This window comes from Haliotis cracherodii, unplaced genomic scaffold, assembly GCF_022045235.1.
Source record: "Haliotis cracherodii isolate W230 unplaced genomic scaffold, xgHalCrac1.p SCAF_5, whole genome shotgun sequence".
Taxonomy (NCBI): Eukaryota; Metazoa; Mollusca; class Gastropoda; order Lepetellida; family Haliotidae; genus Haliotis; species Haliotis cracherodii.
Genome location: NW_027266308.1, coordinates 67,097,525 through 67,113,529, shown reverse-complemented (window position 1 = coordinate 67,113,529; position 16,005 = coordinate 67,097,525). Strand labels below are relative to the sequence as shown.

The following is a 16,005-nucleotide window of genomic DNA, read 5'->3' as shown; positions in this document are numbered from 1 at the left end:
GGTGGTACAGTTAACTTGAATGTCTTTGGCGAACAGTCTGATTTCCCTCTTCCAAAATGGTACGAACATGATATAAATTCACCTGATAGATCAAGGAAACCGAACCATTTTGATTGCACAGACAGGACCCCGGCAGTGTGACCGACTGTTGGTCCGATATTCAAAGCGCGGCGCTAATGTGACATTTCAAATTTTCTTATCGGTGTCCTGCGTACTTACAACATGGCGCTTGAATTACCATAAGTTGAAGACTTTCTTCCAAAAGGATCTTGAGCGTCGGTGCTGGTTTGTTTGCAAACAGAACAGCAGGCGCATGCTGTTAATGCGTATGCAAAAACATGTCAACAATGCCCATATTTGGTCATATATCAATATTCATGCGCAACCAGATTTTGCAACCGGTTTCAGTTTGGTCTGTCAACGAACGAAAGTTGTTATGTATTTACACTTAAATATATATTTAACGTGGGTAATAAATAAAATACCACACTCATTCTCGTTAGATACCATTTTTACGAAACTCGTGAACTTTCTATGGTATCTGACCTCGCTTTCGCTCGGTCAGATACCATAGAAAGTCCACTCGTGTCGTAAAAATGGTATCTAACGAGAATGAGTGTAGTATTCTCTATAGATCATTCTGCTTGAAATGCTGTTTCAGGTGACTTCTAATTTGTATCTGTTTGTTTGCTTCCCCAAGTGTCTAAATGTTGAATAAACTACTGCGATATACTTGTCAATAAGAATATGCCTGACATAGCTACTGTTTTATTTAGTATTCACAGCAGTAAGGTTCATGTGTGATGCCTTTCCGTGATCAGAAAATAGGGATCTGTTTAGACATACATACAAGTAGAAGTGGATATATTAGGTCATTACTCAAAGTGTTATCATACTGTTGCGTTTTTGAAATTTGTTATACATATTTGTACTCAAGGGACTCAAAATTATTTGGGTAATGGAGATTCATTTTGTGTAGTTTACACAAATACTCAGCTTATCTGGAGGTGTGTCACATAAGCCACAGTCCTGTTCCACAAAGAGATCGTAGCGCTCAAATGATTAGATTATAACTCCCATACTTTAACCTAGCCTTACAACACTCATAGCACTATGATCGCTTTGTGGGACGGGGCCCAGAGCTCCAGAAAGCTCACATAGAGAAAACCTTACACTCTCCACATGCTGATGTCTGCTAATCCTTGTCCAAGGACATAATAAAGGACATTGATGATGACAGAGGAAACCCCCAGAATGTTGGGAAGAGGATGAATACAACTCAAGTGCTGTCACTTAATTCTCATTTGAATTGAACCCAGGCCTTGGTGGCTGCATCATTGAAGTTATGAAGACCACTCCGCCCATTGGTTCATGCGATTCAACATGCTTTGTGGCAAATCATGGAAACTGATGTGCATTTGTTGAATTGAAATGGAGCGAAAATGGAATAAATGCCAATTGTGTTTGTTGCTGGTGTAGCTGTGTGCAGTGTAGACTTGCTCCAAGTCTGTACAGAATGATAAGTCCATGGGTGTATAGTAATTCTATCCTTCTAATAGGCAAGACTAGATATGTTGAAAGTCTAAGAATGCTTATCTCTTATAGAGACAACTTGTTCATATATTTTTCTAATCAAGAAATTATGATTTGAATTAATAATTAGGCAATAATAATTAGGCAATAGAGACTTGTGCAAGTCTGTGTGCAGTGGGGCGTGACGACACACATGGCATGGGCTGGATTGTGCAGGGTGTTGCTGTCAGGGTGGTGGAGTATGTTACTGTCAGCCCTGTGTTGCATCAGCACGAGGCATCCCAGACAAAGGGTATATATAGATTACTGGTTGTGACTCCGGTTTCATGCTTGTGAAATTTGAGGCTTGAGTTGAAGTGGTGGGGAACTGCATGTCAGTGTGGTTGTATAGGGAGGTTGTGAGGAGCTGCAACTACTACACATTGTGTCAGTCCCGATAATTAAACATTTACTGTACTGTTGTAAGTTGGTAAGTATGGGGTAAAATATTGATCAGGTTTCTCATTCTTAGCTCTTCTGATTTGAAATTTACAGAATATTTTTATAGAAGGTTGTGTTCTCTTACACCAGAATCTACCGACATATGGTCTCTGCTTACACTTTAACAGGGGTCTATACTTTGAGTTTGAGCACATTTTCTGTTTAAATCTACATGTTGTAATAAGTGCCATGTGTTGAGACATTCTGGTGTGGGGCTAGGCTGACCGTAATCTGCCGTATTGATATTCATCGTAAATGTTGATTTAGTAGACAAAGGTGTGTTGGAACGACATGAAGCAACCTTGGGCTGCCAACTGACTCACTTTATAGTTCCATCATTATGTGAGGAACAGACTTGATATTGATCTCCGTAAGCAAAATACTAAACTGGTTCCCATATTGAAGAATCAGCTAGTGAAAGGAAGATCTACTTTGAGCTATAAAAGTCACCCATTATGCAAGGAGCGCATGAATGTGATAGGTGATTAAGGTGACAATTGGACAGCTTTAACTGAACCCATGGGCATAAATAGCATCAGATGAGGTCATTTACAGAAGAAGAAAAGCAAGCACCCAAATAACTGAGAGTACTCCAGAACTGCAACAGATAACTTGCAGTGTTTAAGTGGGAAAACACATGATGATTACCAAGGAAGTGGAGGCAATTGTTTTTGTATTTCCTCAAGCTGAGTTATTCCTTGCAGCCAGATGGAAGATGATATGTCTTGTGTATAAGGCACAGATGTGCAGGTAAGACATAGTTTGGTGGAGTTAAGGGAGCGAGGTGAGCTGCCTGGGACAGTCTTGGAAAGTCAGATTGCCGTCTGCTGTCTTGATGCAGATGTCTGTGGACAAGGAGGAGGGACAACACGAAATGTTTTGCTGCAGGATGGGCAATGTATCGCCTACTGAAGGTATTTGGGTGTTGTAGATTTGGGAACTGGAGGAGGTTAATTTGTTTTAATGATGTGTTTTGATTATCTTGTTTTGTCAGAGTTTGCTCAGTCTGATGTTTTCTTCTAGTCACCTGTTGGGTCACCTGTCCATGAGGGTAGGCACTAGTGTGAACCATTGGTCAATCTGTTTGCAGCTCACTTTGGACTTGTGGTTCATTGGGAAAAACCAATAGTTTCACTCAATTTCCATTAGCCTCGGACTAACAGGCAGTGGTCATGTCTCTGCTTGTCCATGAGATGGTAAATAGTAGGAGGATGTTTAATATTTCAAGCGAATCCCAAATACAGGAATCAATGTCAGCATTCTTGGACAGCTGTAATACAACAGTTGAATATACGCGTCATTGAGTTGTGTATAACCTGGTTGAGAATTTGTGTCTGTACTCTTCTGCATTAGAAGACACTACAGGTTTTAGGTGTTGCCATTTGTGTAAAGTGTACAAATATGGCCACTACTGCATCAGGTCTGTACACCTGTACAGTGTCAAATGACGGTGTTCCGAGTCTTTGTGTCCATGGGATTCATGGAGATAAAATTTGCAAACTTTGATGTCAAGTTTTTTAGAGGAAAACACCTGTAATGAATTAAGAATGAGAATGAATCATGTCGCCTGAGAACTAGTCGAGTTCCTGGAGTACGAGATGTAACTGTGCAGAGACGTAGCAGCCCCATGGCAGTTTGGTGGAGTGAGTGAGTGAATGAGCCTGATCGAGGATGACATTATTGCACCAAGCCAGCAGAGTTCAGGCACTCTACAGACAAGAGCCTCTTTAAATTTGCCATAGAAAAAACAACATGACATTAATTAGTTTTCACTTTCCACTGCAGGTTAAAATTGCTTGTCAAAGTTGCTGCATTCATTTAAGTTATTGCCTTCCATTCACTGTCTGTTTTCTTTATGTTCCTGTTTCTCTTAAGTGGTCTTCCAAATGCTTTTTCATAGCAGATTTTTGCATTTCATTTGGGAAGTTCTATCCTAGTTTTATCTTGTGAGGTTGTATAAGATGTTTTATAACCCAGCAATGCAGTGGAGTTGAATTAATCCTTAAAATATGTCTTCCTGAAGCTCTTGAAAACATGTTGGCAAGGCGCCATGGCCATTAATTTCTCTTGCTTATGAGGAATGTTTGTTTTGAAAGTCAAGATTCACCATACATTTTGCATCATGGCAGATTGTCTTTTGGGTTTAAATGAGAATACAAGAGTTGAGTTCAGCAAATGTGAAAAAATCTCACAGGATCTAGTTACACAGTAATGTTAGGTTGTATACGCAGAAATTACCATTTTCAATATGGCACTGTATAATATTTCAGTATCCACCTGGTGCAGTCTGGCATGAAAACTAGGCTGCAATGTAGAATTCATTCTAAAGCCCCCTTTGAACCCAGATGTATGACATGGCTTTGACACACCAGCCATATCTCCTTATCTGTTGGTCACCAGGCTTAAACACAAATCCAAGTGAGTTAGTGAGTGAGTATGGTTTTACGCCGCTTTTAGCAATATTCCAGCAATATCATGGCGGGGGACACCAGAAATGGGCTTCACATGGTGGACCCATGTCGGGAATCGAACCCGGGTATTCGGCGTGATGAGCGAACGCTTTAACCACTAGGCTACCCAATGGCCCCAAACACAAATCCAAAATATGGTGGAATATGGTCTCAAATTAATAACGAAGACAAAAATATAGTGTTCCAGTTTATGGTGAGAGATCCAATAACATGAATAAGTGACTCTCTAAATGTCACTAAAGGGGAGCAGGGAACTAATTTGCATGGGCAATCTCTAGATCTTTAGACTCTGGGGTTGTTCCTTTTCTCTCCGGGCTACCACCAGGATACCGCTTTCCTTCAACTCCTGCACAACGTCAGGGGTGTCAGTACCACCACGAGTTGAAGAAAAAGTCAAACTTGAAAACATGGATGCTCATCAAACAGGATGAGAATTCATTTTTTCACCTGAAGCAACATTGCTTTCATGAATGTGATTAATGTGATAGGAGACTGGAATATTTTTTGGCAATCATTGGTTTGTGGAGGAGCTCTTTAGTCAACCTGTACAGGATTGGGGTTTTCACTAACGAGTGCAAGATTCTGTTATCTGATTACATGTAATTTGTGCAGATCAAATTCTCTAATGTTGAAATGTGATGTGATTTCAGAACACCATGTATTAGTTATCTATTATGACTATGAATGTAAACTATTACATAGATGCAACATGTGGAATTAATAATTACTTTTTAACAAATAATCATATTTTGGATGTAAATGCCGTAAGATATCATGTGAAAATTGTGCAAATCAAGTACTATTTTCAATCAGAATAATGTGTCTAACGTGTGGAATGGCTTATTATAGGTGAGAGGACTATTTACTTTTCTCCTGAGCTCCCAGTATTTCTACCTCCATGACAGGAGATTCTCTATCTCCACCACAGGAGAGTCGGAGGCATCGCACACATGTGCTAGTACTGCATCGTGCCTCACTTGTATGCACACCCAGTAATGGGCTCTTGCGACTGAGGCTCGTAACTCATTATGCATATTTTTTGTGTTCCAGAATTAGAAACTGTGAAGAAATGCACGCCCCTGTACGGACAGCCTGATTGGTGGGGAGAGGAGGACGGGACAGATTCGTACCCGTCAAAGCCGGGGTCCAAGAGAAGTTCAGTCCATGGGGATACAGGTAGGTCAGCTCCCGGCTTTTGGTTTTGGTTTCCTAGAATTTTATTTTTTTCACGTCATGAATTGTCATGAAGTATCTTTGCTATTGTGAGATCTTTTGCTGTTCATAGGATTCACACAAAGTTTTTAAATTATTTCATTAAAATATTTCATTCTTATTTTCATCTGTTAGCATTATTTGGTGTCATGCACCTTTTAATGTATATGTACAAAGTGGTTGATTGAAGGCATTGAATATGTCAGTAACTAATATAGAGGAAAACCCAATTCAAGACATCTTTTAGGATCTCTTTTTGTTTTCAATAGGATTCACACAAGTCATAAAATCATTGAACAACGCTTTCTAAAATTCCACAAAAGCATTCAGTTGCAGCACTGCTGAATGAACGCGTACAAAGTGGTTGATTTAAAGCAGTGAATATGTCAGTAGTTATGCTACTCAAAAGAAGTTAAGGAACACCCAATTCTTTCATGTTACTATGTTAATCTTTCTTTTGAGTAGCATATATAGCTGAAAACACAATTAAGACATTCATGGAGTTGGTCTGATATAAAAGCGTTATGTACATTATCATCCAATATGTAAACGTTTTTCATTGTTCCCCTCATGCTCTCTGCAACAGCATAAATCTCACCAATGTCACGCAGTGTGTGTGTATAAGATTATATCTCACAAGAAGCTTGACGGAAGCAGTACAGCCAAGCATGTTGAACACTGTAGCCAGTGTAGGGGGATATAATCTAGTATATAATCTGAATGCAGTGGTGTTTGGGTTACCTTCTCTCTCGGGAATCTGTTTGCCGTCATCTGTTATTAGCCATTTCACAACTGATTGCATCTTCCAGCGATTGCCCCACCTCTCATGGTGTTGGCCTAGGGATCAGTGAAGGCTTTGTCAACCACTCACCTGGATGTGGTGGTTAGGTAGGTAGCTTAGCCTTGCTCCAGGGCTGTACTGAAAGAAAGTCCATGGATGTATTGTAATTCTATCCTCCTGTCTCTCACCATAAACTGGAACAATATATTTTTGTCTTGGGTATTAATTCGTGACAATATTCCACCATATTTTGGATTTGTGTTTGGGGCCATCGGTAGCCTAGTGGTTAAAGCGTTCGCTCATCATGCCAAAGACCCGGGTTCGATTCCCAACATGGGTACACCATGTGAAGCCCATTTCTGGTGTCCCCCCACCATGATATTGCTGGAATATTGCTAAAAGTGGCGTAAAACCATACTCACTCACTAACTCACTTGGATTTGTGTTCAAGCCTGGTGACCAACAGATAAGGAGATATGGCTGGTGTGACAAAGCCATGTCATACATCTGGGTTCAAGTCTAGATACGTGGACAGTCTAAGGACACCAGTCTCTTATAGGGACAACTTGTTCTGATTATTTACATAATCTAGAAATTATGATTTGAACTAATAATTATTACCTTAGAGACTTGTGTAAGTCTATTGGCAACTCTCTGTGATGGTAAATGATGGAATCTTCTGGGCTCGACCTGATGAGGCTAGCGTGAAGGTGACCACTTCATAGTTGCCACACTTAATTACTGCCGTGTACTGAAATCCAAGTGATGGTTGAGGCAGTGATATATGGGGTGATAGTTGTCAGGGGATCAGCTTGAGGAGGCTAGAGTGACCACTTCACAGTTGCCACACTTGAAACCCAAGCAATGGTTGTTGTAGTGATATATGGCATGGTAGTTATCAAGGGACGATGGCTGCTGATGTTGTGTGAAATGTGATGGAGGAGTTGATGATGCATTATTATACTTATTACAAACTGTATACCTTAGGAAAACATAATGTTGTGACTGACAGGTGCACTGTTAGGGAGAAGCTAGGTTTTAGCACATTGGTTTGATGTAAACACTCAAAAAATCTGTGCATGTGTGTGTCAGTTATTTTTGCAAGCAGGGTATATTGTTTATGACCAGTGTTACAGGGACCGAAGTGCGGGTCTCTGGAGTACTTACTTGGGCAGGTACAAGTTCCATACATGTAGTGTAGTCGTTTGTTCATTTAACGCCGCACTCAGCAATAATCCAGCTATATGATGGCGGTCAGTAAGTAATCATGACTGGACCAGACAATCCAGTGATTGACATCATGAACATTGATCTATGCAGTTTGTATATGATGACATGCATCACCCAAGTCAGCGAGTCTGACCACCCAATCCCGTTTGTCTAGTTAAAGAAAATATCAAATTATCAATTGTAATTAATAAGTTTAAATGTAATGGATGAACCGAGGTTTATATAAGTATCATTGCAATGTATTCACCATGGCATAAGCACTGATTTCTGTTTGCTATGGGGTGAATACATAAACACAATTAAAGGCATCACATTTCATATTTGTTTCATGTTCCCTGTGCACTTACAGTAACTAAACAAATTAATGTAAATAAATTTGGCTTTGAGAATTTCCGTTTGCTTGATTTAGCAGTGTTTTGCCACAATTAGACTAACATTTACTCCATGAAATCTTATATTACACAATATCCTCCTTGACTCTAAAAAAAAAATATCTCCCTATGCTGATTTCATGGAATAAAGCTAACTAGCGCTGGCTGGTCTTGCTTTTGTATGTGTTTCTGGATTATAATTTTTTTTCATAAAATAAATATATTCCACAGTCATGGTGCAGGACTATGCCACAATGTGTGACATAGTTTCCGGGATAAATTGTGAGTCCATTCCACCAATTCCTAGGTTCATTTCTCCATGTGTTAGTTGTGTGTGAACCATATGGTTGGTCTCCCCATTATCATACTGATGCAATATTGCTGACATCAGTACCCACTCACTCACTGGCTTCCTGATTCCTGGCCCCAGCACATCTGGATCTGCATGCTGTGTCAAGGGATGATATAACCCCAGCAGCCATACCCTCCTGGCCCCTAGGGATGTTGATGATGGAAGTCTAGTGTTAATTGGAGTTTGATGATAGGGCCATGAAAGAAGGGTCAGTTTGTCTGGGCTGATGTAGGGCAGGGTGATGCTCTGTGGTTCTGCAAGAGCAGGAACCTTTGTCTAGACAATGCTGACATCTTGAGCAGTTAGGCCTGGAATCTGTGTGTGGAGCTGACACTTGATGCACATGATGTCTTCAGTTGTTGCTGGTGGGGCATGTGTAATGTGGAGCTCACACTTGATGCACATGATGTCTTGAGTTGTTGCTGGTGGGGCCTGTTTGATGTGGAAGCACCAGTTGCAAATGGATACCTGTGTTCTGTTGGATTTACTGCTTCATGAAGTGATTTTGTAAGTATATCTCATTGTCCTGAGCTTAATGCTACTTAAACATTAATAAGAATAGTCACATTTATAGAGCATGGCTATTGGAACCCCTATTATGGCTGGAGTTGTTGTCGGCACAGGTACCACAGAAATGTACCCGAGCCAAAATCAAAATACAGAAGCGTACCCTAGGATGAGTCCATTCCGCCTCAGGGTGAATTGTGTGTAACTGTTTTTCTAGGTATTTGTTATTTCCTGTATGCCAAACCAAGGTTAAATTCAACATGGCAGTATGCGTTCGTCAGGAGTAAACTTTTGGATTATGTTCTGAAGTTGAATGCCTTTGACAAGGCTGTAATGGTAAGCAAGGGTAGGGAGCTTTAGGCAAAAGATCGTGTATAAGTAGGACGCATGCACTTGTAGTCAGGTGAACCGGAATTAAACGTGAACCAGTCCGCTGTTTAGGGTACCAGGTACGATTCTGTATTCTAATTTTGTCTCGGGTACATTTCTGTATACAGAAACTTACCTGGGTTACATTTCTCTAGTACCTATGCCGACAGTGACCCCTTCAGCCCTATTATGGAATAAAAGTAGATGACTATTGGCGTTTTGGGCCTGATGGTCGTTCCTGATATCGATCATAGCGCTACGACTGTTGTAAGTCTATGTGTATAGTGTTGGAGTTACGGTCGTCTTAGTGCTAAGATCGCTTTGTGGAACAGAGCCCAGATCATATAAGGAAGAACATGTTGACCCAGTAAGGTCCACAAGTCAATAAAAATAGTGACATTTATAGACTATGGATATGAGAACCTCTATCATAGGATTAAGGAAGATGAGTATTGCCGTTATTGGCGTTATTGGTGTGATCATATGAGGAAGGATATGTTGACCCACTATGATAATCACATTAATGAATAGATACATGGTCAGACTGAAAAGGTTAGTTGGTAATAAGTGCTTGGTTCATGAATGCATGAGGACTTCGTATTGGTTGCTGGGAGGTTGTATATGCAATATATTAGGTTACTGGTACAATGGCTCTTGTTCATACTTATTTTGTGGCCAATATCTCCCTCAGTGTGATCTGGGTGATAAGTCAACTGTGTACATACTTGTATCCATTGTCGCTTGTTGCTCTGTCATTGTGTGAAGAAGGACAGTGGTTCACCAGATGAAGGAGTAAGCGTATACTCCAAAACGTTGTGTTCCTCACAATATGGAAGTTGACATCCATAACTTCTCTCTTATGTGTATCACTTCTAAATGCTGTTCAAAGACAGGAGAGTGGTTGATGTTAAAGTTGTGTACTAGGTTCAATTTAGCCTTGCTCCAAGGCTGTACTGAAAGAAAAGTCCATGGATATGTTGTCATTCTATCTTCCTCATAGGCAAGTCTAGATATGTGGACAGTAGAGTATCTAAGGACTTCAGTCTCTTATAGGAACGCCGAAGACCCGGGTTCGATTCCCGACATGGTTACAATGTGTGAAGCCCATTTCTGGTGTACCCCGCCGTGATATTGCTGGAATGTTGCTAAAAGCGGCGTAAAACCATACTCACTCACTCACTCACTCACTCACTCACTCACTCTTATAGGGACAACTTGTTCTAATTATTAACATAATCTAGAAATTATGATTTAAACTAATAATTATTGCCCTAGACACTTCTCCACAGGTACATTTTGTGAAACTGTAAAATTGCTGTGTCAGCTAAAGACCTCTAAACCATGCTTACTCTATTTCAACATCTGTTCAAAGAGACCTTTCTATACTAAGACACTTTGACACCACATACTCTATTTTTACTTTTTTAAATATTTTGCAAAATGTTCACAAAAATCAAATTAAGTTTATCTAGGAATTTAGGCATGAGGAGGTTGTCTTCCACAATTGCCAAATGCCCAGCTTTATCAAGACAAAGGGACAGCTGAAATGACCTTGTAATATTGTTAGGAATTGAACCCAGGCCTTTATCAGGCCTTTTTGATGAGCAAATGTTTCAACAACTAGGCTACCCCACCACACCTTCAGGTAGAGAGACAGAGGCTTTGAAACCGAAAGTGAATGTGATTACGTCCTGTTGATAAGCTCTAGCTTGCAGTGAATCACTGCAGAGCCTTCTCTATGGGAAGATATGGATGTAATTGACACTTTTATCTGTGAGTAGTAATTGTTTTATGGAAACCCTTGACATCAGTTAGGATTGTATTGGAATCTATTGTGAGATGACAATGTTTGCAACCAAGTCCTTGGTTTATTGACAGGTGCTTGTTATCTCTCTGAACTATTATGGTCACCTGGTTGGAAGTATGGTGACTACTTCATTGAGGCCTCCTTCTCACTGGTTACATGATTTGAGGTCATCAGCTTATGAGACATAGATCTGAATAGAGGTACTCCACTTTATTGTTGTGTTCAGAGAGAGTAGCAATAGCCCTGGACAGTGTTGTGAGATGGTCATGATTAGGTGACACAGTGGTTATACCTGTGATAAACTGACCCAGTTTGATAACAATGTTGTTAGTGGTTTTATTGTTCTAGGTTCATGTGTTTTGGTGTGTGAGTCATTGATGGTTGTAGGGTATGATCGACCATGTCGACTAAGTCTGTAGAATTAGTAGTGCACACCATGGACCTCAGTTTCCACGTGGGTTCAGGTCCCTGCTTTGTCACGTCCTTGTCATGATTCTTAGTTTGTTATCTGTTTTTGTGTGTTTTATCAACACCTACGACCTGCGATATATCCATGATATAAGTACCATACTGCTCACTCACTCACTCACTCACTCACTCACTCACTCACTCACTCACTCTCACTCACTCACTCACTCACTCACTCACTCACTCACTCTCACTCACTCACTGTGTGCCTACGTTAAATAATACAGTGATGTTACAAATTTGTAGCTGATTGAGTTTTATTGGAATCACTGAAATCTTGTGTTGTTGTGGCAGTTAACGATATTTACAAATGCTGTAAAGGAGTGTCATCTTCATGTAATATGAAGTCTTAATATAGCCACAATGCCAAATCACATGTCAAATACAATCACTAATTACTTGAATCTGTTCATGTCAATGTGTATATGGTGTATTAGATCAAATAAAAATATAATGATAATAAAATATGTTGGCTTTACTTATCCATTGAAGCTTCAGAATAAACACAATCATATACCCGTTTCTGAAGTGTTACAATATAGCAGATTTAAAAAATACAGTTGACTGTGAAAACGTATCTTCCTCATCAGTTGTTTTCTTGCAAACCTTGTGACCAACACCCTGAACTTTGAGGTTGGTCTTGGCAAAAGGTCATGCGTTGTGTCATTCCCACAGAGAGTGATAGTTAAGACTATGCGTAGATCTTTTATTAAAGCTCTGTATCGCCCAACATTGGCATGGCGATGCCTACATTGCACAATACAGACAGCTTTGTAGAAATCAATAGGTATGGCAGTGTTCCAGTGATAGAAGTAGACTAGACAGTCTCTCCCAGAACATCACAGAAACCTGCCACACCTCCTCCCTTGCAGCAGCTGTGTGTTCTTCATTCTTGAGGAGATATTGGCCCTTCATCCTACTCCTGTTGTGAGCCTGTAGGTATATATAACTCCCTAGCTATGTCTTATGACTTTACTGTGTATAAATGTAGCTATGTGTTGGAACTTCATTCTTGAATATTCTCATATCACATGCAGAGGAGTTTTGATAGACTTGGCCTTGGGACTATTGGCTCATGGGTTTAAGTCATAAAGAGCCTGCAGGTGTAAATGTCTCATAACTCCCCAGCTATGTCATATGATTATACTGTGCATAAATGTAGCTCAGTGTTGAACGCCACAATCTTCTTTCTGGAATATAATTATACACCTGCAGAGTGGTTTGGGTCGAATGTTCATGATCTCAAACAGAGCCTGCTTGCAGACCAATCCATTTCAATGCAAATATTTTTCTAAATTAAAATAATTTTGCCCATTGTAAATTCATCTCACAACTAGCCACATTTTCCGATGAGATTTAAACTCATTATAAACACTCATCTGCTAATAATTAATTCATTTTAAATATAATTAACTGCTGTGAATGCTCTGTCAAAAGGGCTTTCTGAAAAAAGAAAAAGTTAATTTTGCTTGTCGCTGGCACAATCATCTGAAAGCTCAATTTGGAATCTCGGACATCCAGAATTGACTCATCAGTCAGTGAATATTTCCCACTTGTCAAGGTCCGACACAGCAGTTAATTCAGCCAGTCCAATAGGCAAGATGTGGCTGTAGTTTCAGGGTGAAGTAATTGCCCCCATCATGCCAGGTCCCTGATTCTCCAAGATTACAGTTGCAGGTATTCCTGTAAATAGGTGCCGCACAGCCATATTACATGGTTCTGTAGGAAGCTCTATGGAATTACATACATCTGATTATAGAAACAGGTCCAGAGTAGATGCTGAATCTCGAACGGTTCATGTGGTGCTGGAGTGAGGGGATATTCTTGTTTGGTGATCAAATCTTGTGAAGCTTGTTGGGATGGTGCTTAAATGTGGCTGGAGAAAGTACGAGCTGACACTGGGAATACCACTCTGGAGGGGTTCATGCTGCCAGTTACTCACTTCGGGAAGAATGAATTTCAATCAGTAATTTTTATTTCTCACATGCCCTTTTTACACTTCTTTATTCAATAACAATGTAAAGTGGAATGGTCTCCTGGTGGAACTAGCCTCTGTGTTGTCATCTTCACTTCAATATTGAAGTAGTTCGCATTGAGCATGCTTCCATGTTTCACTGGGTTGGCCTGATGTCGAGTGCCTTAGGGTCTGAGGCCTAGTTAATGGAGGAAGAATTTTGAGAATTTATTCATTACTTGTCCCTGGTTAATATGTTACCAAGTGCCAGCAAATGGAAGGATTTTTATTGTACTTTGAGGGGCATGGTGCGTGGCCCAATCATCTAATTGCATCCCAGGGGCACACCAGAAAGTTGTGATCATGGGTTCAAATCCTGGTTTGCTTCTGTTATGTTTCTAGGGTTCTAGGTTTGTCAGCACCATAGCTGTGCTTGTGGGTTTTGCCAAAGTGGTAAATGACTGAGACCTTCATGAATTGGGGCTTTCCTCCTCCCACATTAAGGGATATAACTGGAATACTGTTAAAAACGACATGCTTCTCATACTATTACTGAAACCATTTCATCGAATACTTAGCTAGAGTGAGTGAGTATTGTTTTATGCCGTTTTTAACAATATTCCAGCAATATCACAGCGGGGGACACCAGAAAATGGGCTTCACACATTGTGCCCATGTGGGGAATCGAACTTGGGTCTTCAGCATGACAAGCAAATGCTTTAACCACTTGGCTATCCAACCCCCCCACTTAGCTGGAGACCAAGGCGAACTAAGTGAGAACAGCTGGTCTTGAAGCAACAGCTTTTAAAAAGTTGGGTGGGTGGGCAGCTTATCTCTTCTTTGGTGTGACAAACATGAGAGAGTGTTGAAGGAGAAAGAAGGTGCCTCCATGACTGATGTTGCCCAGATACCCAGTACCAGCATCCATTATATATTTGTCTCACCTAGCTTGAAGCTGTTGTTAGATTCCCCCAGTCTGTGAAGAGAGTGGTAGGCTTGGGGAATATTGAAAACACCCAACCCCGAAACTCAAAGAGGATCCAGAAAGGATCCAGGGGACCTGGAGCTTTTTGTAAAATCACTCATACATCTGTTAATGATTTTGTCAATTCCAATCAAAATTCCTGGATTGGTGTTAACACATATTACTCCTCCTCATAGTCTCTCATAGACCCTAGAGCATATATATAACTGTTGGGGACGAATGAGGACAAGGCGTGTCATGTTTCTATCACTGTTGGATTCTGATTAACTGAGACCCATTCTATTATTTTCGATGTACCCTGCTAACATGTAAGGTACATTTCTTTGATTGATTAGCCGACCCCTTATTGCCCATCAACCACAAGTTTGTATCTAGAATAAATTATGTGGCATGCCATTCTTAAATATCAACTATATTTTCTGAATGAAATAATCAAAGAGAAATAGTTCTAAGTTTGTCTTCTGTCATCTGGTTTTTGACCTAACTGTGGTATTTTACCCATTCGGACTAAAGCATGTATGCATAAGACATACCTATAATATAGTTAGGTGTGTGGCAGGGATTTGTTGTCCACCGGTCCCTCGGCTGACATGAGTTGATGTACCCTCCATGTTAGTTCATGTTCATGAGCCTCAAGACTGGTGGACAACTTGTGATATCTGGTAGCCCAACTCTATTTAGTGGCACAGATTGTATATTCAGGTTCAGTTGGGGTTTGTGGTAGAGAACTGTCACAGGATGGGGAGTCTTGTGGAGTAGCCTGAGTGTTACCCATTGTATCATCACCATCTGATCCTCTGTTTGTGGTAGATACTTACACAACTGTCACTGGCTTGTAGAGCGTTGCGGGACAACACACACCACACGGTGCAGAACACTCCATGAGTGGCCACACAGGTCGTGCCCTGTCAGTGAAGCTGTGTTTGTATTGGTGATCGTGAGGTTACTGTTTGTCTGAAGGAGAAGCATACACAGGCGACACACAGGCGATACACAGGGAAACACAGGGACACACAGGGACACACAGGGAAACACAGGGACACACAGGGAAACACAGGGACACACAGGGAATATGTGCAGCGGGGAACACCCCCAGCGGGGAATGTTTAGTTAATTACGATGAATGTCATTTTCGTGTTTCATTCATCTATCACTGGGTTGTCTGGTACTCACTCAATCATTTACAGGCTGCTGTCATATTGACTTGGTTGATACATGTCATCAATCCCAATTGTGTGGATCGATGCTCATGATATCAATCACTGGATTGTCTGGTCCAAACTCGATTATTTACAGACCGCCGTCATATAGGTGGAATATTGCTGAGTGCGGCGTTAAACAAAAAAACAACCAACCAACCAATCATATAGTTGGAATACTGCAGAATGTAGTGTTAAACAACAAACAAACAAACAATCCAGCCATCTCCTGATGAACCTCTGGGATGTATGTGGGATATCATGGCTTCTTGTCAGTTATCATGGT

At 40.6% G+C, this 16,005-nt stretch overlaps 1 protein-coding gene across 9 annotated transcripts in view; it reads left to right on the top strand.

Annotated features, from left to right (window-relative positions):
• LOC139442238 (centrosomal protein of 170 kDa-like) overlaps positions 1–16,005 on the top strand; it is a 182,877-nt gene that overhangs the window by 119,445 nt on the left and 47,427 nt on the right. For all 9 annotated transcript variants that reach the window (XM_071223020.1, XM_071223016.1, XM_071223019.1 and 6 more), the window contains one exon: positions 5,535–5,660. In XM_071223020.1, the coding sequence (XP_071079121.1) occupies positions 5,535–5,660 (126 nt within the window). The remainder of the gene's footprint in view (positions 1–5,534; positions 5,661–16,005) is intronic.